The sequence below is a fragment of the Pseudogymnoascus verrucosus genome (assembly GCF_001662655.1).
Source record: "Pseudogymnoascus verrucosus strain UAMH 10579 unplaced genomic scaffold scaffold_82, whole genome shotgun sequence".
Taxonomy (NCBI): domain Eukaryota; kingdom Fungi; phylum Ascomycota; class Leotiomycetes; order Thelebolales; family Thelebolaceae; genus Pseudogymnoascus; species Pseudogymnoascus verrucosus.
Window position 1 is genome coordinate 26,064 of NW_017263733.1, and position 22,893 is coordinate 48,956.

General features: G+C 52.7%; 7 protein-coding genes across 7 annotated transcripts; 2 read left to right on the forward strand and 5 right to left on the reverse strand.

Moving 5' to 3' along the window:
• The first annotated feature begins 50 nt into the window (after positions 1-50).
• RMT2 (Arginine N-methyltransferase 2) lies at positions 51-2,793 on the forward strand. The gene is made up of 3 exons (XM_018279830.2): positions 51-231; positions 318-407; positions 522-2,793. Exon 3 carries the CDS (start codon positions 1,227-1,229, stop codon positions 2,568-2,570), a length of 1,344 nt encoding a protein of 447 aa, XP_018125268.1. The 5' UTR covers positions 51-231; positions 318-407; positions 522-1,226; the 3' UTR covers positions 2,571-2,793.
• On the reverse strand, positions 2,703-5,132 carry HXK1 (hexokinase A). The gene is made up of 4 exons (XM_018279831.2): positions 4,937-5,132; positions 4,333-4,481; positions 3,874-4,281; positions 2,703-3,825 (listed from the first exon to the last, which is right to left on the reverse strand). The coding sequence occupies exons 1-4, from the start codon at positions 4,974-4,976 to the stop codon at positions 2,950-2,952; spliced, it is 1,473 nt and encodes a 490-aa protein (XP_018125267.1). The 5' UTR covers positions 4,977-5,132; the 3' UTR covers positions 2,703-2,949.
• A 166-nt stretch (positions 5,133-5,298) lies between these two features.
• OST1 (dolichyl-diphosphooligosaccharide--protein glycosyltransferase subunit 1) lies at positions 5,299-7,185 on the forward strand. The gene is made up of 3 exons (XM_018279832.2): positions 5,299-5,789; positions 5,840-6,688; positions 6,740-7,185. The coding sequence occupies exons 1-3, from the start codon at positions 5,431-5,433 to the stop codon at positions 7,023-7,025; spliced, it is 1,494 nt and encodes a 497-aa protein (XP_018125262.1). The 5' UTR covers positions 5,299-5,430; the 3' UTR covers positions 7,026-7,185.
• On the reverse strand, positions 7,181-10,432 carry POL5 (DNA-directed DNA polymerase). Its single transcript, XM_018279833.2, has 2 exons — positions 9,333-10,432; positions 7,181-9,283 (listed from the first exon to the last, which is right to left on the reverse strand). The coding sequence occupies exons 1-2, from the start codon at positions 10,387-10,389 to the stop codon at positions 7,323-7,325; spliced, it is 3,018 nt and encodes a 1,005-aa protein (XP_018125261.1). The 5' UTR covers positions 10,390-10,432; the 3' UTR covers positions 7,181-7,322.
• A 532-nt stretch (positions 10,433-10,964) lies between these two features.
• Positions 10,965-14,384, reverse strand: CDC25 (cell division cycle- protein). The gene is made up of 4 exons (XM_059464153.1): positions 13,418-14,384; positions 13,300-13,367; positions 13,034-13,250; positions 10,965-12,981 (listed from the first exon to the last, which is right to left on the reverse strand). The coding sequence occupies exons 1-4, from the start codon at positions 13,666-13,668 to the stop codon at positions 11,859-11,861; spliced, it is 1,659 nt and encodes a 552-aa protein (XP_059319234.1). The 5' UTR covers positions 13,669-14,384; the 3' UTR covers positions 10,965-11,858.
• A 3,593-nt stretch (positions 14,385-17,977) lies between these two features.
• On the reverse strand, positions 17,978-20,420 carry VE01_10437 (uncharacterized protein; the record flags this gene model as incomplete). The annotated part of the gene is made up of 3 exons (XM_018279835.2): positions 20,256-20,420; positions 19,909-20,172; positions 17,978-19,861 (listed from the first exon to the last, which is right to left on the reverse strand). The coding sequence occupies exons 1-3, from the start codon at positions 20,289-20,291 to the stop codon at positions 17,978-17,980; spliced, it is 2,184 nt and encodes a 727-aa protein (XP_018125263.1). The 5' UTR covers positions 20,292-20,420.
• Positions 20,421-20,872: 452 nt separating this feature from the next.
• VE01_10438 (uncharacterized protein) lies at positions 20,873-22,706 on the reverse strand. The gene is made up of 3 exons (XM_018279836.2): positions 21,539-22,706; positions 21,236-21,484; positions 20,873-21,188 (listed from the first exon to the last, which is right to left on the reverse strand). Exons 1-3 carry the CDS (start codon positions 22,500-22,502, stop codon positions 21,076-21,078), a joined length of 1,326 nt encoding a protein of 441 aa, XP_018125260.1. The 5' UTR covers positions 22,503-22,706; the 3' UTR covers positions 20,873-21,075.
• Between the last annotated feature and the right edge of the window lie 187 nt (positions 22,707-22,893).

Consider the following 22,893-nt stretch of genomic DNA (forward strand, 5'->3'; position numbering starts at 1 on the left):
CGTCCCAATGGCGTCCAAAATTCCCGCCTTCCCGTATCTCCGTGCACTACAGTAAATCGAGTTACACGGTTCAACCTCCACCTCAGTTCCCTTCTCGCTCAACATCTTCGCAATACCAACGCGTTTCATCACCAACGACAACTGCAATACACGCAGTCTACTATCCTCGACAACAGATATATTCAAGTTGAATAGAAGCAATGTGTCTCTCCGCCACCTGTGGAACCTGTCGTGAGTGCCATCTCCGGATCTCAATATCTGTTGGACACAGAACCATTACTTAAATAAGGGTTGAACTAGTAAACTAACTTTCCCAGAAAAGAAGACATGGTGGGGCTGTGGCTCGCATATCCCTTCCGTCATGGACAGCGTCCCTGAGACTGATCGCTGCAGTTGCGAGCCCAAGGGTTAGTTCAGCCTCCTCCCATACTCCCGTCTCCGACGTCTCTCTTCGTTCTCTGTCTCCTCTTTCATTCCTCGTTTCAATGAACAATAGCACCCGACAAAGCTAACACAGGCAGTCGATGTCGATGGGGCGAAATATCCCCCAAAAGCGGCGAGTAAGAACTGATTCCCTGGTTGAGCTGGCATGGCATGGCGCTCATAGTGGGCATAGCGTTCTGGAGGGTGGTGAGGGGCGCGGTGGGGCTATAGAAACCAGCTGATACTGAGTGAAGGGGGCTATGGGTGGTGATGGTACCTTACCCACGGTCTGGTGTCATGTTCATATGGAGAAGTGCAGAGGGACAGTTATGTGAGGATTGGACGCGATGACGATGGAAACAATTCAACTCTACCCGAATACACTCTCTCTTCTCTGTCTCTATTGTGAGGATACTCATATCCTATATGGGCGCAAATGAGGCAATGGTGGACGCCGGCAGCGTCGGATCTAACATATATGGTCATCACCATGACGGGCGCGAATTCAAGAGCCCCTAAAGAAGGGCAGCGACCCCAAGAAACCCGCGACACCCTACCCGCATACACAACCCCGCTCCTCTAAGAACCTCGATACTTCACCATATCCCATTCCAAATGTGACACAACCCAAGCCCATCATCAATTCTCCCCCGCATTCTGCCCCTCACCGCCCCACCATTCTGCCCTCTTCCACCGCCTTCACCCCCACCAAATCCGTAAATTTCCACCAGGACCCCTCCAACCAGCCTCCCATACCAGCCATTTCAAAGCCCATCTCTCTGCAAAGAAACTCACGCGCGATCATGGCAGACGTCGACCCCCTCGCCACCCCCGAAACGGACATAACGACGCAGACTATCCTCCTGCACGCCGCAAACCACGACATCCCAGCCCTCAAACCCTTCCTGCGCGTGCCGGGCGCAGCGTCGGCCCAGGATCCAGAGACAGGATTTACGCCGCTGCATGCAGCTATTGCAGCCTGTGGGCCTGTATCTGAGGGGGCGGCAGGGTCTGAGGCGCCTGCCGGCGAGCCGGCTGCCGCAACGCCTGCTTCCGGAGAGGAGAAGGGTTCTGGTGACGACGCCAGCGCGATCGAAGACATTGAGGCGTCTGCTATAGCAACGGTCACGGAACTGTTCCTCTCGGGCGCTATCTGGAATGATCTTGATGCGAGTGGTGAGACACCGGGGTGCCTCGCGTGGCGTCTAGGGAGGAAGGGGGTGTATGAGGCAGTTGTTCAGGCGGGGGTGCGGGCCGAAGTTCTGCTGGGGATGATGGGGGGTTACGACCCTTTGTCTAGCGGGGGAGAGTCCGAAGCCGAGGAAGAAGATACCACAGATCCCGCTACTGAAGCAGAGCCACAGCCAGAGGCCACAGATGAGGCGAAAGAAGCCACCGACACAAAAGCTCCCGCGCCCTTCGACCCGCAAGATCCCACGGATGTGAACTCCCGCGACTATCTCGCTTCGGAGCTCACCTCCACCTCCACCGCGCTCCTCGACTCCGACGCTAACGCCGTCATGATGGAGTGGGAAACAGACATCATGAAGCTCTCTGCAGCCCTCCTCGCGCCCGCCCCCGGCCTGCGCGTCCTCAACATCGGCTTCGGGATGGGCATAGTGGACCGCTTCTTCGCTGCTGAGACACCGAGCACACATCATATCATCGAGGCACACCCTGGTGTTCTTGCATCGCTGGGCGCGCCCGACCACGAGTTCGGGGCGAAGTGGGAGGCGAAAGGGGGGGAGGGAAGGAATAAGGTTTGGGCAGGCAGGTGGCAGGATATCGCGCCTGCACTGCTAATGGGGGGGGAGATGTATGATGCGATTTACTTCGATACCTTTGGGGAGGACTATGGGGCACTGAAGATGTTCTTCGAGGATTATGTGCCTGGGCTGCTGGCAGAGGGTGGGAGGTTTGGATTTTTCAATGGACTGGGGGCGGATCGGAGGGTATGCTACGATGTTTACACGCGTGTGGCGGAGATGGATCTTGAGGGGGTGGGCATGGAAGTGCAGTGGGTGGATGTCGAGGTGCCTATCGAGGAGGGGCTCGGGAAAGAGGGCGAGGGAGAGTGGGAGGGTGTTAAGAGGAGGTATTGGACATTGGATACGTATCGCCTACCTATTTGTACGTTTATGGGTTGAACGGACGTCTAGGTGATTGATTAAGTGGGGATGGGAAATCAATAATCGTTTACCAGTTCAGGGCGTGAGAATCTCGTCGCTGCGTTTGGATGTTGAGAACTGCACGGTGGTGGGAAGAAGAGTGGCGTTTGTGGCTTGAAAAAAAGTAGATTCTTCAACTTATCTGCTATGTAGCCAGACAATACCAAGCATTCTCTAATCTTTTCTTATTATATAGCCTGACAATAACGAACATCCCGTGTTTTTTTGGTCATGTAGCCCCAAGGTGCCAACGTCCCCTTGTATTCCAGCAAATCTGCTATTTACAAGTGGGCTATGCCACGAAGCTAAAATTCAAGCAATTTCGTTGAAACGACACTTGCTAGGCGTCTAAAGGCGCTCATTTGTAGTTCTCCGGGTGCTGGATTCCAGCCATGTTGCCAGCCTTGACCCTCTTGAGAGTCAGTGCGGCGATGAGGGCAGCTCCAACACCACTTCCATCCTCAGCAGCAAGGATCTCAATCGGGTCCCTCTCGCCTGCCTTCTTCTCAGGCCAGTCGAGGATCTCACGCAGAGCCTGCGCACCGCGCTCCTTGAAGTGGGGGTACTTGTTGAAGACAGATCCGTCAGCACCGACGTGGCACGTCTCGTAGCCCTTCTTCTTGCAAATGGCAGCGACACCGCAGGCCGAGAGGCGGGCGGCGCGCGTGCCGATCAGCTCGGCGAGGCGGCGGATGAGCTCGAGCTCGGCCATCGAGGGCGCGAGGTTGAGTCTTGCTTGGAAGAGCTCTGCGGTCTCAGACAAGTTCTCAAATGGATCTTCCTCGATGGCAGAGAGGAATGAGGAGTCCAAAGTGTATGCCTTGCGGAGCTTGTCGATGTTCTGTTGGTCGAAAATGTTCACGTGCTTGTTGTCGTGCAGGTCAACAAGGACAGTGCGGAAGATCTCGCCGAGGTAGAGGCCAGCGATCATCTTTTCGAAGGCTTGTTGGTCAGGGCGTGGCGATGCCTTGTCAATGACAACATCGTATGGCGTACGGGGCAGGACAACATGCTCGTTGTCGAAGGCACCCCACTCGCAGTTAATGCCCATGAGCGTGTCCGCGGGGAGGTTCATGTGAGCAAGCTTAGGGATGGATCCACAGTCCTCCATGTATGCGGCGTTGCATCCAGTGCCGAAAATGCAGCCAATCTTCATCGTGGTGTCAGTGTATGCTGAGGCAACCAATGTTCCAGTGGTATCATTGATCAAGGCGGCAAGATTAATCGGAACACCCTATACAGTTATTAGCTGATGCAAGAAGGGACAATGTGATCGACTTACTCTCTTCTTCAACGCATCCAAAAATGGAGGGACCACATCCTTTCCCTCTACTCCATCGATGTCAAAACCTTTAGTCCAGCGCTGGAGGATACCGTGGTCAATATAGTTTTGTGTTGCCGGGTATGAGAATGTGAATCCGAGAGGCAAAGTCTCCAAATTTTCCTCTCCATGATGGGTTTGAATAAATTGCTGCAGGCAGTCGGCAATGTACTCCCACAGCTCATCAGCCTCGCCTGTCTTCAACTCTTCCGGCATCCTGTACTTAGACTGGATTATATCGAATTCGGACTTCTTCTCGGTCAAAGTGATCTCGCAAACTCGCAGGTTGGTTCCTCCCATGTCCAGTGCCAAGTAGCGGCCTTGTTCATTTCCATCTGGCATTCCCATACACCATGTTGGGTTCATTGGCTGCGATAAATTAGCCTATATCATACGTATAACAGGTTCAATGCAGCATACAATACTTCCACCCTCTACGGTAAGGCCCTTGGCTAACTCCTTCACAAAATGATCGGTGATCTCCTTGAGCTTCTCTTGCGGCACAGTAAACATGCCCTCGAGGCGCTTAACCTCTTGGGCTAGATCCTTGGGTAGATCGGTGCTCGACCCTATTACGCGTTAGACTCCATTCGACCTCTAAAGATGCACTGCTTCGCTATAGACACATGGAAAACATTGAATCTATCACTACTATCCACAATGGCCGCACGGATTGGTTGGCAATGGGTTATACATGATTTGCTTCGGGGCCAAATGATGCCATGTATCATGCCATCGCTGAGGGAGAAGCTGAATGGGAACAGTATTGAGCAATAGAAGAAACATGGCTGTTCCTTCTGTTGATTTAAATTGCTTTCAGATCCGAGCGAAGTCGCTCTACTGTTGCATTTCATTTCAACCCCGCACCCCACGAGATTGATCAAATCATGACCTTAGCCCCGTACGCTCGATCTTTGCAATGGGCTTGGTCCAAAATGCTAAGTTCCTTCCAAAGCTATATCACATTGCATTTGGCTTTCCCCGAGCACGCTGTAAAGACAAAGAGCGAAATTCGGAGGCATACCTTGGCGAGACGGCGGCTTCTTTGGTCCAAGGCCAACCATGATTACAGGATTTTAGGGTAAAGGTATGATAGAAAAAGGTATATGTGTGTAAATTCACAAACTCGGCCTGAGTTCAAATCGCGAGGGACCTGGCTGCTTATATATGGGCAGCTCAACAAAAATCGATTGTTATGTCTTGGGTTTTGTTTTGTTTTGTTGGATCTTGCCCCTCTTCTTGCCGTCATAGGGCCCAGCCTTGGCCAGATAAGCTAAGGTGCGGGTCTGACTCAGCAAGCGTCTTCAGCGCGGGTAACTCCAAATTGAGATAAGCGCACGGTAGCTTGCGCGTCCGTACGCGGCTAATTCTAAACTGTAAGGACACCTTGAAAGTACCACCAAGCTTGGGACGAGAGCTTCAGGCAAATCTTCTGGGCGGCCTCGACAACGATCATCCACCCTTCTCTTCCGAACGATATTATTTGAGACGACTGTATATATCTAGCCGTCTGTCGGCATGGTTAACATAAAGGCATTGTCGCTTGCGACTGCCGTCCTCTCCTTCGCTGGAGCAGCTCTCTCCAAGTCAACTGTAACGAAACCGGCCTCGTCACAAAACATCCTCCCGTCGACATTCACGCCGCCCCAAGTATTCAAAAATATAAATATCCAACGATCAATCAACCTCGAAAAGAGCTACCCTAGGAACGTTGTCAATGTTGTCATAGAGAACGTCTCTCCTGAGGCACAAAATGAATACTACATCCCATTCACAACCTCGCAAGCGGAGAAGCTTGGCAACTTGGAAGTGAAGGACAATAAGGACTTGACAAGTCCACCATTTAGCTTCGAGGCTGTTTCAATCGATGGTTCAAGGTATGCTTATCCGACCGCGCGCGTTCGTCGACTCTGGCTAATCTTCATAGCGAAACCCAATTCTACAAGGTCCAACTGCCCCAGCCATTGGCGCCAAAGGGAAAACAGACTATCCAAATCAGCTACTCGTTCCTCTCCTCTCTGCGCCCTCTACCAGCAGCCATTGCTCAACAAGACCCACAATTCCTTGTCTATGAGTTCTCCGCATACTGGCCATCCTCGTACATCACCAGACACCAGGAGACCGAAATCAAGTTCCCGGGCGCCAGCGTCCCAGAATACACCGGTGGCATTGGGGGCAAGGAAGAGTCTGCCCAAAAGGCTGGCTCGAAGCTTACTTACGGACCGTTCAAGGACGTGACGGCAGGAACCACCCAGCCCGTCCGTGTCCGTTTCCAGCACACTCAACCGCTGATCCACGTCTCAAGGCTAGAGAGAGATATCGAGGTCAGCCATTGGGGTGGCAACATCGCCTTTGAGGAACGCTACACTATCGTCAACAAGGCCGCGAACCTCTCTTCCCAGTTCAACCGTGTTGAGTGGGCGCACCAGCAATACCGTACCCCCGAGACGACCGCGATCAAGGCGCTCCACATCCCTCTACGCGTCGGCTCGCTCACTCCTTACTACACGGACGTCATTGGGAACATCTCGACCAGCCGCTTCAGGAGCAACAAGCGCGAGGCAAATTTGGAGCTCAAGCCCCGTTATCCTATCTTTGGTGGATGGAACTACCCCTTCCGCATCGGATGGGATGCGAACTTGGCGACTTTCTTGAGGACCGTCAAGTCTTCCGATAGCTACGTCTTGAACGTCCCCTTCCTCGAGGGTCCCAAGCAACATGAGGGTATCTCATACGAATTCGTCGAGCTCCGTGTCATTCTTCCAGAGGGCGCTACGTAAGATATCACCCCACACTACTCCTGAGATAAACCACTAACACTACTCAGGAACGTCAAGTACGAGACCTTAGTCCCCATTGTCTCCGCCACAATCTCCACCCACGTCACCTTCATGGACACCATCGGCCGCACCGCTCTTACCCTGCAGGCACGCAACCTCGTCGACGCGGTCCGCGACCGCGAGCTCATCGTCACCTACGAATACCCTCTTTCAGCGGCTCTCAGGAAGCCAGTTGTGATCATCGTTAGCGTTCTGGGTCTGTTTGTTGCCGTGTACCTCCTCGGAAGCCTGAACACGGGCATTTCCTCGAAGAGGGTGGGGAAGAAGGCTTAGAAGCGAAGTGGTGGCATGCAGGGGATAAAATGTGAAATGTATGCTTATGTAGAATACTCATAAAGATTATTGCTGTTTTTTGGTCGAGCTATGGGATTGTTTGAACCTTGAGTGATTTATGGCGTAACTTCAGTGCATTGGTTTATATGTGAAAACGTAGGGCATAGATGTTCATTAACTCGAATCAAAGCTATGCACACTCAAAATTGCCATCAAAACCAAAAAACACTAACAATCTGTCCAAAACCGACAGTAACTATTTCATCCATCCATCCATCCATCCATCACCGCGCATCTCTATTCCTTCGCCGCTCCAGCATGACTCTGGCACCAATTCACCCAATCCACAAACAACCCCGCCGCCACCTTCTTCTCCCCCATCACCCACTGCACCTGCGTATCCCTATACACACCCGCCACCTTCTTCACAAGCCTCTTATCAACCCTATAAAGACTACTCGCGACCAGCAAGCTCGCCGTGCTCGCCGCCTTCGCAAACGCATGACTCGCGTCCCTAGCAGCCTCCTCATGAATCTCCTTCAACAGCTCAATCCGCTCCAGGATATCGAAATCAGCCTTTTCCTCTCCCTCTTCCTCATCCCCATCTGCCTTACCCCCCTTGGTCGCCTTCTTGAAGGCCGCGAGCACAGAGTGCGCACGCTCGCCAACCTGCTTCGTACCAGTCTCGCGCATGCATCTAAGAAGCGGCAGAATGAGACCGTATGCCTCCACCTTCTCGGGTACGCGACGCACGTAGATCTCTAGCAGGTCCAGGATGCGGTTCTTAAGGTTGACGACCGTAGCGCGCGCGTCCTTGGCTTCTTGCTTCTTGTTCGGGACCTTCTTGCGCGCAGCGAAGATCTCAACTAGCTTCTCATCCAGCTGCAGCATCTCAGAGTCAGACATGTCGGAATCGGATTCCGATTCCGCGGCAGCGTCTTCGTCGAGACGGTGCGTGTCCAGCGCGGCGGCGAGGGCTTTGTCGAGGGCTGCCATGTCGGCGTCCTCTCCGTCATCGGCGGCGTCGTCAGCATCGTCGCCGTTTGCGGAGATCATTTCCACGTCGGAGTCAAGCTCGTCGGAGTCAGAGCCTTCCTCGTCATCGTGGTCGTGTTCCTCATCGTCGTTCTGGTCGAAGAGTGCTTGCTGGCCCTTTGCGCTCTCGGCCGCGCCGAGGACATCTGTCATCAGGGCCAGTCCTTCGGCGGTGATTTCGGTGGCGAAGGCTGTGAAGACGTGTTGTGCGACTTTGCGGAGGAGAAGGGATGATCTCGACATCAGGGATAGAAGGATTTCGACGAGCACCTGGGACACGTCCTGGCCCTCCTCGTCCTCCTTGCCGCGGATCAGCTTGTCGTAGCAGAGCTTGAGCTCGTCCAGAACGGACGCGGCGTCGGATTCGCCGTTGAGAAGCTGGAAGACTACCAAGGCGTAAAGGAGCGCCAGGGCCTCAAGCGAGACCTTCTCCTTCTCGGAAGCCTTCTTTGTCTTCTTGAGCAACTTCTCCATTGTGGCCAGAGCCTTGTCCTTAGCTGCCTCGACCTCGTCCTCCATCTCGACGGCATCGGTTTTCACGGACTGAAGTAGCTCAATCGGGTATGGGAAGCCCTTTGGATCGGAGATGAGGTGGGCGAAAGCGGACGTCAGGCGGCCGCGGAACATGGTCCTTGATGCCTCGGACAACTCCGGCTTGCACTTGAGGTGCTTCTTGGAGTATGAGAGTTTGCCGAGAGTGGGTAGACCAGTGGTCTTGACCCAGGTGGCATCAACGGACTCATCAGTGACGTTAACGCGGCGGATCATGGAGAGCAAGTAGTCTCCGAAGCACTGGCGGCGGGTCTCGGCGTCCTTGTCGCTCTCGCATCCCTCGATTTTCAGCGCTGGCTTGAGCAGAATGTCGACAACGGCCTCTGCATCCTTGCCAGAAGCCCAGCCGAGCATCTTATCAATGGTCTTCGTCTTCGTAACTTGGTCGAAGTTGTAGAATCCATTGCCGCCAATCAGTTTTGGCAGAACTGTAGGGATAGTATGAGGGTGGGCCTCGGCCATCTGTTGGACAGCTCTCAGACTCTTCTCAGCAGCGCGGTGCAAGAAGCGATCTTCTTGCGACATGTGGTTGATAAGGCAGCGGACCAGGTTCGGGCTGAAAACGCTAACAAGGAGCTCCTTATAATCCGATGAGTCTGTAAGCATCTTCTGGAAAAGAAGGAATCCCCAGAACTTGCGCTCTCGGGAAGCAGATGCCGAAAATAGATTCTCTGTTCAATCATTAGCATGGGTTTTGAATTAAGACATGGAAATTATTACCATCAACAGCAACCTTCCAGAACTTCTCAAACTCATCCGCGACATCCTCGTCACCGGCCCTCGCACCAGCCACATACTGATCGACGATCATACCCCACACAAAGTGCAACTGCGGATTCCAGTTCCCAGTCTGCTTTGCCTGGCCCTCTCCCTCCGGCGACGAGCTCTCCTTCAGCGCCTTCCCCAGCGACTTCAGGTGCTCAAGCGGGTTCCCGCTGCTCCCCCACGGCTTCGGCGGGAACTTCATGTCCGGAAACTGACGACGCGCTGCGATCCAGATTCCGACACCCTCGGGCGACGCAGCCAAACCCGCCTCAAACAGTCTCTGCAGCGTCGTCTCGGCTTGGCTCTGAGACATTTGCGCTAGGGCTTCGACAACCACCCATCCGACTTCCTCTCTCAACCATGGCTTCTTACCGCAAAGGTATATGAGCGAATCAAACACGACCTCCCATCTCTTCTCCTCGCCCGAGAAGAGGATCTTAGCTCTCACAAAGCATTGTAATCCAAACAGCAGACCAAGCGCATGATCCTTCTCCTCCTGTCCACTCAGATCACCCTCCGGCTTCGTCTTCAGCTTCAGAATCTCAAGAACCTTATCAAATCCCAATCCAGGATATTTATCCTCTTTCCCAAACATCTGTCCCAGCACCTCCGTCAACACAATACTAAATCCCAACCTCGCGCCCTTCCTCCCACTCGCCAACCCTCTAAAAAGTCTCCTCTCCAAATGCCTCTGCATCGTCGTCTCCGACGCTCCCTCCCCCATCAAAAGCCCCGAAACAACCGCATCCGCAGCAGCGAGTCGCTCAGCCGCATCCTCGCTCGAGAGCTGATCATACAGCTGCACTTCGCGCTTAAGCTCTGGTCCCTTCGCATTGTCCACAAAGGGGAGTATGGGCAGCGGCTCGGCCTCGATTGCGGCTCTCTTCGCAGCGGCAGCTGATTTTCTCGTCTCCTTCTTGTTCGGGTCCTTCTTTGCCTCTTTGGCCTGTTTTTTAGCTGCAGGTGCACCAGCGGGTGCGTCCTGCGCTTGTCTCTTGTGTTTGCCGCCCATTGTTGTTGCGTTTTTGCGTGGTGGTTGGTGGGCTGGATTGGCTTTCTGGTTTTAATCAAGTAGCGATTTATTTTGGTTTATCTTTTTTGGTGAGCTTTCTGCTAGCGGTTACCGCCTCGATTGGCGCCGGTTTAGGCGTAGCGTACAAGTCCTAAGTTTTAGACCCTTGTCTGCGAACTGGGTGGAGGCAACATCCGTTCGACCCACCAAATATTGTAAGTACCTTTATATAGTAAATTATATGTAATGTGACTTGATGTAACAAGAAGATAGAAATGTAATAAAAACACATTAGACAACTACCTCAAACGCTCTATTAGTGTTCTTAAAATTCAATGGATAATATATATATATTCATACTATTTACGCTAGAAATATTTAAATTTTGTAGTATTATAAAGTTGTCAAGTACTAAAAAGGTTGTAAAATCGTCGCGATATTATAGATGTGAAGTTGTTGTATTTACTGTGCAAAATGACCCCAACGCACTTTCCTTCTACCCACGATTAATTGTAACTACAGTTAAGATGGAAGGCATAATAATTTCAATCACGTTCCAAAGTAAAAGACAAGATGCTTCGAAAGTTTTCTCTCCTAAGTATCTCAACAACTAATGCTTCTCAATCCGACCCCTTCATATGATTTATCCCCACATGTACCGCCCCCCCCCCAAGGAGGGCCAATTTCTACAAAGATACATGGTTCAATACAGAGTAGTCGCTCTTCGCCCTCTGCAATAATCGCACAGCCCGTCTGAAATCTAAAAACTCGCCGACGGCTAAAAAACACAGCCCTATAGAACTTCCCCATCACTATAGAGGGAAAAGTAGAAAAGCTATGCAGTGTGGTGCAATGCAGATGTCAAAAGCGAACGCAAAAACAGGATCAAGAAGGGCCTCAAGTGAGACATCGTAGTTGGTGTGAGAGAACAAGGTGTGAGTGCGAGAGCTGGATGGTCTCATCCAGTATGTGCTCGCTTGGTCTGTTTTGAGAAACAAGTCGAGTCTTTAGACGTCAAGGAAATAGGTTTGTGGCCGACACGATGGTTGCGGCTATAGTATGGTGTATGGTGGAGAAGATAATTGCTGGAAATACCTAATCCGGGTGTGTTGGTTGGATAATGGCCATTGGCCATTGCGTGGTCGCGTATAAAAGATCCACGGCGGGATTTAGAGTATGCAAATAAGATATTTGCAGAGCAGCTCCATAATGAAGTGCTGGTGGGGTATGGTAGAGTAGTCGTGGCGGACAATGCAGCAGATGCAGAAGGTTGATAAGCTGGAGCAAAAGACGCAATAGTCGCTCAAATGCCATAAAGTCCATGTAAGGTTGTCATGTGCGCCATGCGAAGAAGGATGAATGAAACGCGGCTCGCTCAGTCGCTGAAAATGTGTTGAAGTCATATACCGGAACGCCAAAAGGAAAAAATATCAAAACTCCGGCCAATAAGAAACGAAGTCATGAGGAAATTAATATGATGCCAAACGGCGACCATGGACGCGATTATCGTTCGGTATGGGGGATGAATCGAGCATCATAGTGTCGAATGCTCTGCCTGATCGGCTCGGTCCTGTGGGGCTATCCTCGACGCCGCCATGCTGGCCGAAAGCAAAAGTTTGGGCACGGCTAAGCTTTCCTCTGTTCTGACGAAGCCTGCCCATCTCACGCTCGCACGTGAACGCATGCTCCTTATCATCCATCTCAACGTAGTTTTGTGGGTAGCATCGGTCACGATGGTCGGAGAAGAAGGCGCTGTAGCCTCCGTCAAGGATGTAGACCTCGGGATAAGTTAACCTAGGATAATGCTCAATGTTTGTCGTGCGATCTTGCTGGCGAACATGGCGCGCCATGATCGGAGCCCGATGGGCAGAGTATTCGCAGTGGAATATTAGGAGCGTGTTCTCGGTCGTGTTGGCGAATAGTTCGCCTGTCAACATCTCTTTATCATTATAGTTGACAGCGCCATTGATATGACCGCCGTTGTATTCATACTCGAATCGACAGTCAATAACCATTCGCTTCTTGTAATTGTTGTCGAACTTTCCCTCCAGAATATCGACAAGGGTATCCTTCGTAATTCTTGGGATGCTGTCCGGTTGTCCCTCCTGGAAGAAATGGGGTAGCACTGGCTGGTGCTGCTCGTCAACGTCCATGACAGATTGAAGGGCGGTGGATGAGCATGTGGGCGGCTCTTTCCTTTGGGTCATGATATCCGCTGGGTTCTCAAACATGCTCAAAGACCGACGAAACTGCTTCCTAGGGCGAAAGAGGGGGTTTGACGGGCGGCGTGCATGGCTGATAGGTGAGCCGTTGCGAACAACAGATATGCTTAATGATGACTGCTTTGTTCTCTGGGGAGGGATAACTGCGATTGTAGGATTACTTGAAACCGCCATTCTCTTCTCCTGGGGAGGGGACTCCATGAAGCACTCTCCAAGCGACATGGAGGTCGACGTTGACAGCTTGCTGCTTCCTGCACCAAAGCGGAAAGGAGGCAGCTGCATCTCAGGGCGTGATCGTTGTGGTACGGCACCTGTTGAGTGTCCCTTTGTCCTCGCTAGTCCTGGTCGTAGCAATATCGATTTCCTCCTCCTATAACAATGATCAGAAACTTGCACCGTGGATGTATGAGATGAGAACTTACTCGGGCATGAACGGAGCTGGCTTGGGAAGCTCTGCTACATTCGGACGCGGGGGAGACGATCGAAGGGTCATCTCATGTTCGTTTGTCTGAGGTGGGCATGGAGACTGGGCCTCGATCTGGACTGAGTAAGGAGCTTTATGAGGCAACGGAGACACGTCCATAGATTCGTAGAATGGCCCCGGAGACGACGATTGCAGTGGGGGCGTGGTAACGCTCTCTGCTAGTTGTTAGCAGCTTCCCCATACTGTCTCACGGACCTATCTTACCACGGCTATCCAGTGTACCAAAGATGTTTGCTGTGAACAGAGACCGACGGGGAGTTGGCAGCTGAGGGCTGGGAAACGGTTAGCACAGATACGCCTGGGTGTATAGAATTGAACATGCCTCATATCAATATGAAAGTTCTGGGACAAATCGGCTGCCAGGCTGGTCGTAGGGGAGGAGCCTCGAATGGTCTTCAGGGAGAAGTACTCCGGGGTAGGCCTCTTCATGCTCAGATCTCTAAAATTGAATGCTCCTGGACCAAAGCTATTGGTTGCCGACAGATTGGAATTGCCACGGCTGTACATGTCTCTGCAGTTCCATGGCATGAGGGAGGGAGGCTGCATTGCAGCCAAAGGTGAGGAGGCTTCCATGATGGCAGCAAATTGTAACACGGCTCCCACAATTGTGTCGGGGCCGGATTGCAATATATATGGAGAAGTAGTATATGGGCGTTATTCGAATGTTCTGACGACAGACGAATGTAATCGTTACAAGCCAATTAACTATGAACGCTGCGTAGGAAAAAGTGCAGGACAGGAGCAAGAGATGCAATGCCAAGGTACGTTCGACGTATCCTGTAGTTATATAGAATGCCAGGCCGGGTGGAGGTATGGACGAAGCTATATTTTATTATTGAATCAACGTCTCAGACATTGATTGATGCTTGTGGGTAGGTCGTTGAGCTGGATAACTGTGGGGAAGGTCGGGGACGGGTTTCGGGGTCGTATATCGTAGGAATTGGTCGTGGTGGTTGATGTACGGGGTCGTTCTGACGGTCGGTCCGGTGGGTGGTCTTTTGTCGAATTTGATGGTCCTCGCTGTCGGTCGGTCTTGTCGGTCGGTGATTGTCGTCGTCGATATTGAAGTTCCCACTAGGAAGGTTGGGAGGAGACCTTCGAAGTGGTATCCTTCGTCGTCGATTGAGAGGTTGACGAGGACTGGCTGGCGGTGGAAAGAAGAGAGGGAAAGGGAAAGGGAAGGATTGAGGTGAGGAGACGGAGGAGTTTTGAATGGGACCAGGTCGGCCGTCCGTCTCCAAGTCGACGAGAGGAGTGGGTAAGGATGCAGCGAACAAAGGACTGGCACTGGACGACAGGAAGTCGGCGACGGTGCCTGTCCCTGTCGAGTTTGTGTTGTCAGGGCAATTATTCGGTCTAGGGTACTTCCTTGCATCAAAGTTGCATCAAAGGCTGAGGTACTCTTACTCTAGCGTGGGTTGGGGATGGGAATGGAAGGAAGGTAGTGGGTGAGTACCTGTGTGAATGGATTGGTAGGAATTCATATGATTGTGCCATGCATTATGCTAGGATAACTAGACCAGGGGTACATCAGCGTGACCACAACCAACCATGTTTCCCAGCTGGAGATCGCTGCACAAGTACATAACATGCATACGTGCATATTGTATACATGCACAGAGCATTTTACAGCGTCTCAGCGTCTCATACAGGGCAATTGTACAGGGCATCACAGGGCATGTTACAGGGCACTCACCACTCACAGACTCACACTCTCTCACTAAACTACTACTATACCACTCTAGCGCCCTCGTCGTCGTCGATTTTATCTTCGTTGCTCAGCTGAAAAATGCACCGCCGCCGCCTGTACCTTAGCTTCTTTAAGCGCCGCCTGTCTTTCTCTCCCAGCAAAAACCCACTTGGTCTGTTGTTATCACGTCTGACTGGCTGTTTGGTGGGCACCCGGACATTTCGATGTACTCTCCAGACTCCTTCTGTCTTCACAAAAGTGAACAAACGTGGATCGATGGATCGATGGAGCGATGGAACCATGAGGCGCCGTTGCTAAGGGGAATCGGGAGGGGAATCGGAAAGGGAATCACAGCCTTGTACGGCCAAGAAACGTGGTGACATACTAAACAGTGTACAGTGCAGTACAGACTATACTCTATACTCTATACGCTCTACTCTACTCTGCTGCAGTAGCTGGAGTGCGTAGCTTGGGGTACGTACGACATCATCAGCAACGGCCTCTCCGATGAAACTACTCTCCGATCTTGGCTGACTGTCTGTCCGTCTTGTCTGTCTGTGCCGTATGCTACAACGAGTACATACACAACTGTACTGCTCTCCATGACCACAAGAACTTCAAAATCGAAATTAATCTGTTCCATCGCGTTTGCATCTTCCCCATATTCGCCCCATCAAAAAGATCTCTGAGGGCCTGCAACGCACTGGCCCGTTGAGATTGAACGAACGCAGCTCTGAGACCCCCAAGACCCAAGAGTTCCCATCATGCGCTCCACGATGGTCTTACTTCTCATGTTTCAACGCTTTGATGCCCACCGGGTTCTGTCTACAAGAATAGAGTTACAATCATGGGGTATTCCATGGGCCAGACGAAACAATGTCCCGGAATGAGCTGCTCTATGGAGTGCGCTGATAAGCCTTATGGAACTGCCCCATGGAACTGCCCCATGCTCAAGCTCAGAGGTTGCAAAGCTACAAACCTGTTCCAGAGCTGTGATTTGCCCGTCTTCTTTGGGCAAAATAGATTGCTGATGTGATCAACACCCCCGAGATTCCGTCCACAAGCGGTTATAATATTGCTAACTGAAATAATACTCCGAATGGGCTGATAGTGGAGGATCGTGAGGAACGCCAATTCGCAGCCCGCGCTTCCCAAACATCTCTCTCCCAATCGATCAACACCATGTGCATCTGACGCCTGTTGGTTTCTGAGATGAGCAGAGACCACCCAGAACGATCATTTCGCGTCATGCCACATTGCCAATGGACTAAGCGCCGATCAGCCCTCGAGTGGGATCTGGCTCTAACGCGAATCTTGGAATTTAGTTTCTTTCGGCCTAGGATGCAAATACTACACTGGGGTTCTCGCATGATTCAATCGAGCCCAGCTCCGTCCCTGCGACGATTCTCGACGAAACCGGACAGCGCGTGGCGCCTCGAAGGGACAGCGCCCTTTCGAGCTTCCTTTTCCTTTTCCCATCTATACACCATCGCCGTCGCGCCCGCTTTTTCTCCCGTAAGTGAGACACATCCAGCAATGCCAGCATTGCCCATTTTGCGCCACGAACCGCAAGACATGCGGCTTACGGAGTAGCTCGTCTCGTCATCCGTGCCAAACACCAATGGCGAGCTGCGTCACGTCCAAGCAACCGCTTACCCTCCCTGATTTAGACACAGCTTCCTGAACTGCCAATATTTACCCGGACCACCACAACCCCTCCAACCGACGCGCCGTGACTCCCACCACCCAGGACGATGATCAAACCCCGATAAGTGAGGGGAAATCGAAACATGCCTGCTCACCGCTGTATTCCCTGTGTTGCACTATTTCAATAGAGCCGCTGTGCCACCGTCGCTGCTGCTGCCAGCGGCCCTGCTGTGGCCACGCGCGGGCAGTAAAAGAAGTTGCTCACCCTCGGTTAGACGTGTCACGAAAAATGTAAACAAAACATTGCAGGGGTAAGTCTCAGTCGCGCCCAGTCGCCAAATCTCGCGCAATCACGGGACTTTGAACCACCTTAAACCACCCAAAAAGGTTCCAACGATTAATTAACTCCGAGACCGCGGTAGGCGACCTGTTCGATTTGGAGCTCTCCCCTCTCTCTCACCTTCCAAATCAGCCCGGTCTCAGAGGCCCCCGCGCGACCCTCTCCGAGTAAACGGGACTGTCGCAGAGCATGCGATTACTGTAAGTCAAAAGTCAAACCTCCACTCTCTTCCCTCGCGTCGATCCGCACGCCGCCACACACCCAGCCTGGCCGCAGCGGTCCGAATTCCCACCCTCGTTGCCATAGCATCCTCGATCTGCAGCCTCTGCAGCGCAACAGCACGGCAACCACGTCGCATCCACTCTCGCTCCTTCGGGCTGCTGCAGCCTCCAGCGCCCGCAGTAGACTGCTGCGTGACCCGATTGCGATTACAAGCTATGTACTCTATCCGCCGCAATCTGGGTGGTGGGCGAAAATGAATGTAACCTTGGGACAGCGCCTGCTTGCGGCAGATATACGATGCACATGTTTCATGCATTTCCTTCGCATGCAGCTGTGGCGTGCATAGGGCGAATGCTTCGACGGGACCCTTTAAAATTCTCACGATTCCATTTCCCTCAATTCAAGGTCTCCTGATATGCGTCGCAGTCCCCTTCCTAACAGTTTCCGGCTTGCTCGTGACATTTTCCAAGGGGAAGGGTGGTGATTCCACGCCGTCAGACGGGTACGTGAGACGTGGAATGGCCCTCCCGCGCTGCTTCCGGCGTTATCCTGCTTATCGGGTGAGACAATCCGCTGAATGCGGCCGCACGGCACGTGTTTTTCGACGGGTTGGGAGGTTAAGGGCTTCGCGTTTTTGCAGGAACAGGGACGATATAGATCACGCGTTTGGGAAGGCAGGGACGATATAGATCATGCTTTTCCTGAAAACGGTGGGAAGGGTGCGCGTTTTTGTATGCAGGGCTTCGTGTTTGTTTGGTGGCTTGGAATAAACATGGAACACGCGTGAGCCCTTATGATATGACGCCGTGGACGTGAATAGCTTTTCGATGGTATACAGAGTGCTCTCATTCTACCCCCCCTAAGTTTGCAAACCTCCTTTCAAGCATCTAGATATAAAAGTTACAATCTCCTAGCCAAGCCTACAGCACCACCATTCCAAAACCACCACCTAGCCATGAACCCTATAAACCCCCTTTAGAGTATTACATCCCACCCCCCTCCCCCTGACCCTCCTCCTGCCCACCCTCAACCCCATGAAACGCCTCCCCAAACGCGCTGTCATCAACCAAATCCATCCCTCCCTCCATCTCCTCAAACTCCCCGAGCTCCCCAGCCGTATCCAGATCATCTAGACCCGAGAAATCCACCGGCTCAGCCGCCTCACTAACCCTCGGCGTAGAAGCAGCTGTCACCCCCAGCGCGGCGGGCGTGCCCACCTGCGCGCCTCCAGTAGCAGCTGGTGGAGCGAGTGCGGGTGCTGTAGGCGTAGCTGCCGCTGATTGGGGGGCGCTTTGGGGAGCGTAGGTTTGTTCCCCAGCCGGTGCAGGTGCAGATGGCGCAGGAACAGGGACAGGGGTAGGAGCCTGGCTCTGTGCCTGGGCAACTGGTGGTGCAACCCCCGTCGGCGACACGCCGCCTGGGGGCACGACGACCCAGTCGCCCGCCTCAGACTTCTCTGCCTCCTGTGCCGTGCCGCCCATCTCCACATCCGGCTGCTGCTGCGCCGGACTAGGGGCGGAGGAGTTCACAGTCGACAACCCCTGGATGTGATGCGGTGTGTAGCTATTCCCGGGCGTGGTAGCGGCGCTAAAGCCGGTGTGGAATTGATCCAGCAGACCGGCCGCGGATCCCATATCCAGCTCGTGGTCCGCGGCGAGGAGGCTGCTGTGCGCGCTGCGTGGGCTAGGGGCTTGTGGCGAAGCGACCTCGCTGGGGACGTAGGGCGCGGGTTCGGGGGATGGCTGGCGCTCTTGGAGACCGCCGTCGTGGAGGCGGCGGAGCTCTTTGACAGCTGCGGTGTGGAGTCCGAGGGAGGCTTCGAGCTGTGCGACGATGTTGTCGACTTTTGCGGCTGTGGAGAGCGCGGGGGCGGGCTCTTCAGAGTCGGAGTCGTCGTTGGAGGGGAGCTTGCCCTCGAGACGCCAGTACTCGGTGCCGACGTCAGATGGGTCGTTAACGGCGGTTCGTAGGGCCTTCTCGGCTTCAGTTACAGTGCCGTTCTTGGCGAGCTTTGCCATACGCCTCGCGTGACGTCTCTTGAGCTTCTCAATCTCCTTGTTGTCTGCCTCAATCTTCTCAGCGGCCCTCTTTCTAAATTCATCCGCCTTGCCGGGATCTAGACGACCAATGTACTCGTTCTCGCCGCCTTTTCCTTCCTCAATATACTTTGCAGAGTTGTATGTCTCGAAGATGCCATTGGTGACCTTCTTCAACTCGCCGCCAAGGCCGAGGCCAAGGTCCACGGGCACAAGATGGTGGATGGGGATGGGCGAGTTGATAACCTCCTCCATCCACTCGTGGTTCTGGATGTACCTGCTCTGGCTCACTTCCCTTGGTGTCATATGATCAAACATATCACCTCGGGACGTATCCTCCTCATCATCCATCATCTCCACAGGCGCAGCCTGAGCAGCCGCATGCTGCTGGTTTGGCTGGGTGCGCGCGCGCTTTGGTGCTGGCCCTGGCGTCATGTGCTGAGCCGGGTATGCCATCTGCTGCGGCGTGCGTGTCTGCATAGGGCTGAAGTACGCAGGTGCTCGCTGTGGTGCCCTGCCTGGGAACTGGATCTGCGGCCACTTGCTGCGGTCGTGGAGCATGAACTCCTTCTGCTGGATCTGTCCCTGGCTCTGGAGATAGGCGCGCGTCTGCATCATAGACTGGATGCGCATGTCGGTGGGGATGACATTGGTAGGCACACGGTCTCCAGGGCTGGCTGGGTAGTAATGTGTAACCCAGAGACTTGGGTCTGGTGCTGGGCCGCCTGGGTTTGGGAATTTCCCAGGGACTAGTCTGTATCGTCTTCTAGCATGTGTCGCGACCGCATCGCCAGGCGCAAATCCTGCCTTGTGCTGATATATCTCGAGCACCTAAAGCTGTTAGTACTCGCAAGTAAATGCTGTAGAGGGCAACATACAAAGTTATCCACGGGCATCGCATAAACCGTCTCGGCCCCCGCCCAAATGTAACCATCGCTTGCGAAGTTGGTCCCCGCCTGTGCCTCCGGCTGCCACGTCAAGAGGATCAGTCCATCCTGAGGGCGCTCCAGATATGTCCAGTAGAATGGTGCGCTCGAGTTAGCAATCTTGGGCGCGGAAAGCAGCCAGTCGGCGATCTTGCTCTGGTGAACCGTTTGGAGTGTCGGAAAACGATAGACGGAGAGACAGTGGACATGGGGGAGCTGTGGAATATATCAGCCACATGGTTCAGCCACGGGAGGATGGTGATGGGAGTGAAGTAAGTTGATTGGCAAAGGGGACTTACGAGCTCAGGAGCGATCCCCTGGGCCGGATTCTGCATCGCGGCAAATCAATTCGGTAGATGCTTAATTGTGGGAGCCTGTTGATTCTAATTAAATGGGCTTGGATAATAACAATCGTGGGATAAAGCGGGCGCGATTGTGAACGATTGTCAACGATTGTCGATAACTTGCCCCAGACGCGAGGCTCGAGGTTTCGCGACAACTTCAACTTCAAATGCACGGATCAACTTTTAGCGTATATGTCACGTGGTCAATATCAGGATGCTACCGGCGGCTGGCTAGCCTCCAAATTTATCCAGGACAAGCTCAAGCTTAATTTTGACGAGTGTATATAACATCTCTATTGCTTCCAGATGTCCTTTGCCCCATAGGTGTCTAGTTGGGCGCGATGGATTACAGTATGGTGGAAGCCGATGGCTTTTCTCGCAGGGTTTACTAGTATGATATTATGGATCCACGACAACCATGGGGACAGTATTTCTACCGAACAGGATATTGAGATTTCTTAAAGAGGACTTTAATTACATAAACTTATATGGTTTAGTGGTAAATTTTCAGTCGTAGTTGGTATGGGTAGGTTAAGGGATGTAGAGTTGATTAATTTAAAAAGATTATATGAAATAAAAATGAAATTCCAAAATAGCTGGGATTTTAAAACAATTTATATATCTTCAACCCCTCAAAATAAAATTGTACCAATATGACGCACAAGCGAGCATTGTTCATTTGGCGGCATCCAGCTTAGGCGGCCGTGTTAGATCTTTCATTAGACGCATGATCTCTAAATCCGGCGTACATCTGCATATAACTCCATCAAAGTCTCTAAAGCGCCCGGGACAGCCTATAACATTTTGGCAGCCACTCATCAACCTCCTTCTCCCTGCCCGTGACAAGTCCAACCAGCGCCTCCGCAGACTGAAATGCGAGTCCCATGCCTGGATACGTCAGTTAAAAACTCCCATAAAACAGTCAACCAACTCACCATGTCCATTAAACCCCGCACAAATCCAAAGCCCCTCCTTTCCAGGTGCCTCACCGACCAAAGGATGATGATCAGTAGTCGTCCCCATAATCCCCGTCCACTCCTGCAGCACCGCACCCTTCTCACCCCAAGTCTCCTCGCCGAATAAATTCGTCGCTGCATTGGTCAGATACTCCGATATCTCAGGATGGAGCGTGGTGTCATCAAAGGTCCTCTGAATCCCAACCTTTCCATGCCAGCTGCCGACGCCTTTAGGTCCTGTTAGTGGACGTATCCATCCAGAGCGCTAAGGGGCACACTTACCAAATATGAGATCTCCATCACCAGAGACACCGTCGGCTCGGGACTGGAAATAGGGGTAACCCTCAGTAGTATGGATTGCGGCAGTCCGCCTGAGAGCCGGGTTACCTTCTATCTTCGACCCAGGGCGCACGGTAGCCATCTGGCCTCTTGCGGGCTTAATGAAATCTGCTAGCGGGGGATACAGGGCCGCTGTATACGCATTCGTAGCCAGGATGACCTTCTCGGCCTTGATCTCACCACGATCCGTTCGAACCGTCCACAGCTTCGAGTTTGGATCTTGCGAGACCTCAAGAGCCGCTGTGTTCGTCTGGAGATTCATCCCCTTCTTAAGACTAATCTCCAGCAGCGCGCACACAAGCTTATACGGCGAGAGTATGTATGCCAGGTAAGAAATCGCACCAACTCCATCAGGAAACAAAAGTTCCTCTCTCGTCTCCTTCTCACTCCAAACCTTGTGCTCTCTCAATCCTGGCACACCGACCTCTTCACGCGCCTTTAATGCCGCCAGCGCCGCCTCCCACTGCTTCGGATCCACAAACACATCCAACGACTCTCGCGCCCTAAAATCACAATCGATACTATGTTCGTCCACCAACGCCGCTACAGCGCGCACATTCGTCTCCTCGAGGTTCTCTACACGCAGAGCTTCCTCAACGCCAATGAGATCCAAATTATTCTTGAACTCCAAGTAATCACCCGGCCGACAATGCCCGCCGTTGCGTCCCGTGGCGCCGCTGGAGGCTTGTCGGGCTTCGAGGAGGACCACGGAGGCGGAGGGCTCGGCGAGGAGGAGCTTATGAGCTATGCTGGCGCCGGTGATGCCGGAGCCGACAATTAGGTATTTGGTGGAGGGGGGGAGGGAGGGGGTGGTGCGGTGGTCGGAGATGGGGAGGGGAGGGGTTTGCCAGTATGATTTTGTGGGGTTGGGGAAGGGGAGGCTGGTGAGGGGAGTGGTGGAGGCCATTGTGAGTGTTTGGGTTGGAATGTGAGTTTGGGATTGATAGATGATGGGCGATAATGTATAACAAGGTGGTGTAATGTATCACAGAGGGAAGCTGGATATAAAGTGAGGCGCTTTATACACGGTTGAGTATCGAGAAGATGGAATATAAAGTTATTTGATTATGAAGCAAATAGAGCCCGCGTCACATACACGCGTAGACCAAAGGGAACGATGAGTCAAATTGAACTTCCTTGCCTGTTGAGATCCTCGCTATACTTGTTTAGTTGCTGACGCGCGGTGGTTCGCGGTGCCATTAAAGATGAAATCTTGCTATAGAACGTGCTATGGCCAGAGGATGGATAGGATTCGTGGAGATCAAATCCTTCTAGAAACCCACATGATAGTAATATTT